This window comes from Arachis stenosperma, chromosome 6 (assembly GCF_014773155.1).
Source record: "Arachis stenosperma cultivar V10309 chromosome 6, arast.V10309.gnm1.PFL2, whole genome shotgun sequence".
NCBI lineage: Eukaryota > Viridiplantae > Streptophyta > Magnoliopsida > Fabales > Fabaceae > Arachis > Arachis stenosperma.
In genome coordinates this window covers 86,313,893-86,317,615 of record NC_080382.1, presented here as the reverse complement: position 1 = coordinate 86,317,615, position 3,723 = coordinate 86,313,893, and the positions used below count along the sequence as shown (strand labels likewise).

At 40.6% G+C, this 3,723-nt stretch overlaps 1 protein-coding gene and 1 non-coding gene across 2 annotated transcripts; one reads left to right on the top strand and one right to left on the bottom strand.

Moving 5' to 3' along the window:
* Nucleotides 1-719: 719 nt before the first annotated feature.
* LOC130934256 (uncharacterized) lies at nucleotides 720-1,715 on the bottom strand. The gene has a single exon (XM_057863842.1). The coding sequence runs from the start codon at nucleotides 1,713-1,715 to the stop codon at nucleotides 720-722; it is 996 nt and encodes a 331-aa protein (XP_057719825.1).
* An 840-nt stretch (nucleotides 1,716-2,555) lies between these two features.
* Nucleotides 2,556-2,659, top strand: LOC130938591 (small nucleolar RNA R71). Its single transcript, XR_009069750.1, has one exon. It is a non-coding gene; the product is annotated as a small nucleolar RNA R71 (small nucleolar RNA).
* Nucleotides 2,660-3,723: the final 1,064 nt, after the last annotated feature.

Genomic DNA, 3,723 nt, shown 5'->3' with positions numbered 1-3,723 from the left:
TTTGATTTCCTATACAAGACAAAAGGAATGCAAAATGGTTAATTGAATTTTTGGTGGGAAGAATTAAAATGTGAAATAGCTACTATTAAAATCTTTTTCTTTTGTTTTTGAAATAACTAAATGCTTTTCATGAATACAAATCAATCGACCACTCAATTTCCCATGCGTGCAATGTTGGTAACACCAAACTTGTTTGTGATCATATGGTGTAACAAGACTCAAAAAGAATCTCATACCATTGAGTGTGTTCAAGCCCTCTAGTGTGCCTTGATCACCAAACTTATCATGTACTGTGTGCTGCATGTAGGGATTCTTATATAGTTTGTCGAAGTTGATTTAGAATCCATGAAATTTGCTTTATTACTACTTTTAGAGATTAAAGAGAGAGGGTGTAGAACATGGGTTGCCTCCCATGAAGCGCTTCTTTAGCGTCATTAGCTTGACGTTTGGCCTTTGTCAGGGTGGTTGGTAGTGCTTCAGATCTTCTCCCCTTGTAGTGAACCTGTTTCCATTGGCTTTATTAAGAAGTTCCACATGTTCTAAGGACAAGATTTTGTTGATGGTGTATACTGGAGGCAACTGAGATGAAATAGTGGGGAGATGAGGTGGTATAGATGGAAAGTAGGCAGAGACCACTTCATCTCCTAGAGAGAAATCTTTTGTAGAGATTTTTTTGTTTTTCCATCCCCTTGGGACCTTTTTTCTTGTGTCCCTTGATGTCACTTTGCTACTTGTGGTTTTCTTTTTAAGTAAAAATTTGTTTCTTGTCTCATATGTGGTGGGTCTGGTTCCTTTTGGATTACACTTGGCTGTTGCTCCTTTTGATCACATTGGTTGTTAACCATAGAAGTTCTTAGTTGTGGTGCTTGTGCTCCCCTGTTTGGCTCCTCCATCAGCTCTTTGTTATCATGATCTGCTTCTTGTGAGGGTTTGAAAACATTGAAGGTGAGCTGTTCATCATGTATTCTCAATACTAGCTCTCTTCGCTCCACATCTATAAGTGCTCTGGCTGTGGCTAAGAATGGCCTTCCCAGAATGATGTGGTGACTGGGGTTCTCTTCCATTTCCAGGATAACAAAGTCTGTGGGAAGGAAGTAGTTCCCAACTTTCACTAACACGTTTTCAACCACTCCTATTGCCTGCTTTTGAGTTTTGTTAGCCAATTTGATGATTACATCTGTGGGTGTTAGCTCATTGATTTGAAGCTTTTTCATGAGGGATACAGGCATTAGATTGATACTTGCTCCCAGGTCACAGAGCCCCTTATCAATCATTGTCTCTCTTATAGCACAGGGAATGTGAAAACTCCCTGGATCCTTCTTTTTTGTGGGTGGTTCTGTTTGAATGAGAGCACTGCATTCCCTGTTCATCTTTATTGTTTGTCCATCCTTCAATGAAATCTTTTTGGCTAGTAGCTCATTTATATACTTGATGTAGGAGGGCATTTGCTGGAGGGCCTTAATGAATGGTATATTTACATCAAAAGATGCAAATATATCGAGGAACCTTGAATACATTCGCCCTGCTACACCACCCTTGAGCCTTTGGGGAAAGGGTCCATACAAGTTCAGGATCTCCCTTTTCTTTAGCTCTTCCCTGAGCGTGGGTTGGGGTGCATGGTTTCTTTCTTCATGATTTTCCTTTGGACTGTCTAGGAGGTGTTCTGTTTGTGTGTCTACTTCCTCCACACTCCTCTCATCACTTGTGGTGATCATCTTGCATTCTTCCCACCTAATCTTCCTTGTTTCTCCTCTTGGATTCTTCTCTGTGTCACTGGGAAATCCATTAGTGGGTTTGGGAATCTGTTGAGATAGATACCCTACTTGGGATTCTAGTCTCTTGATGGTTTCCCCTTGTTTTTTGATATTAGCTCGCACTTCATCCTTAAATACCTTGTTGTCCTGGACTTCTTTGCATATGTCTTCAAGTAGAGTCTCAATTTTGGAAAGTCTATCCTCGGTTAGTATTGGTGAGTTGAGATTCAGTGGTTGAGAAGGGTGGTTGGGTGAGTGTTGATAGGATCTCTGTGAGGTATGTTGGTGAGTTGCATTGTTGTTGGGATTGTGGTTGTGGCATCTCTGGTCTTGGCCTTGGTCTTGTTGATTTCCCCATCCAAAGTTAGGGTGATTTCTCCATCCAGAATTGTAAGTTTTGGAGTACGGATCATGATTTGTCTAGGTGAGTTTCCAACATAATTGGCTTGTTCCCAGTCACCTTCTTCTCCTATATTCACTCCTTCTTGAGCTAGTGATAAAGTGATGACTGCTGCAACTTGGTTTTCCTCTACCTTCTTGGTAAGATCTGCTAGCTGCTTAGTGATCATCTTATTTTGAGCCAGCAATGCATTCATGTGATTCAGCTCCATTACTCCTCGAGTGTTGCTTCTTTCAGAAGCATAGAAGTACTCATTCTCAGCTACCGTCTCAATGACATCTATGGCATCTTCAATGGTTTTCTTCTTGTTTAGAGATCCTCCTGATGAATGGTCTACAACCTTCTTTGACTCATAAGAAAGACCTTCATGAAAAATGTGAAGTTGAACCCACTCATTGAACATGTCTGGTGGGCATCTTCTTGTTAAGTCCTTAAACCTCTCCCATGCCTCATAGAGAGTTTCGCCATCTTGTTGCCTGAAAGTTTGCACCTCAGCTCTCAGCCTATTAATTCTTTGAGGAGGGTAGAATCTTGCCAAAAACTTGTTCACCACATCTTCCCAATTTATTAAGCTCTCCTTTCGGAAAGACTCTAGCCACTTGGATGCTTTGTCCCTGAGTGAAAAAGGGAACAAAAGTAGCCTATAGACATCTGGATGGATTCCATTAGACTTCACTGTGTCACATATTCTCAGGAAGGTGGTTAGATGTTGATTGGGATCTTCTTGGGCACTTCCTCCAAATGAGCAATTGTTCTGAATAAGGGTGATGAGTTGGGGATTTAATTCAAAGTTGTTGGCATGTATGGTGGGCTTTTAGATGCTACTTTCACAGTTTCCTGGATTTGGATTGATGTAAGAGCCTAGAACTCTCCTCTCTTGCCCAGCATGATTTGCAGGGCCTTCTCTGCCCTGGTTGTGAGCCTCTCCTTCATGGTTGTTTTCCAAGTTCTCCTCCATGTTTGTTTCAAAGTACTCTTCCTCTTCCTCAGCACCAACAACTCTTTTCCCTCTTGCTTCCCTCCTTGATCTATGGAGGGTTCTCTTAGGTTCTGAATCAAAGAAAGTTGAAGCTCTGCTTCTTCTCCCTGTCATACAATTAACAGAGCACACAGTAAGAAATAAAATGAAGAGAGTATTCTTGTTAGAGTGATTGTTAGTATGAGTTATGCAATTTATCAAACAGTTAGTGGGTTAGTGAGCAGAATTGTAAATACAAATCAAGGGAAAAAAATACGAGCGGTGAGGGGATGAGGAAGAACTTAAAGAAACTGAATGTAAATGACTAGAGAAAATAAACAAATAAAAGAAAAATGCTCAATCTAGTGAACTTCCAACTTAATCATTATTGATACAAAATCAATCCCCGGCAACGGTGCCTAAACTTGATGCATGAAAACTTGTCTCTCATCAAATTTCCCTTCGGCAAGTATACCGAATTATCGTCAAGTAAAAACTGACAATAGAGTGAGGTCGAATCCCACAGGGATTAATTGGTCAAGCAACTTTAATTGGAAGAATACGCTAGTTGGGCTAAACAGAGTGTAGTTAATGTTGTAAGAAATTAAATG

Coding starts and splice junctions, on each gene's coding strand:
- LOC130934256 (XM_057863842.1), bottom strand. CDS start 1,715: ATGATCACCACAAGTGATGAGAGGAGTGTGGAGGAAGTAGACACACAA.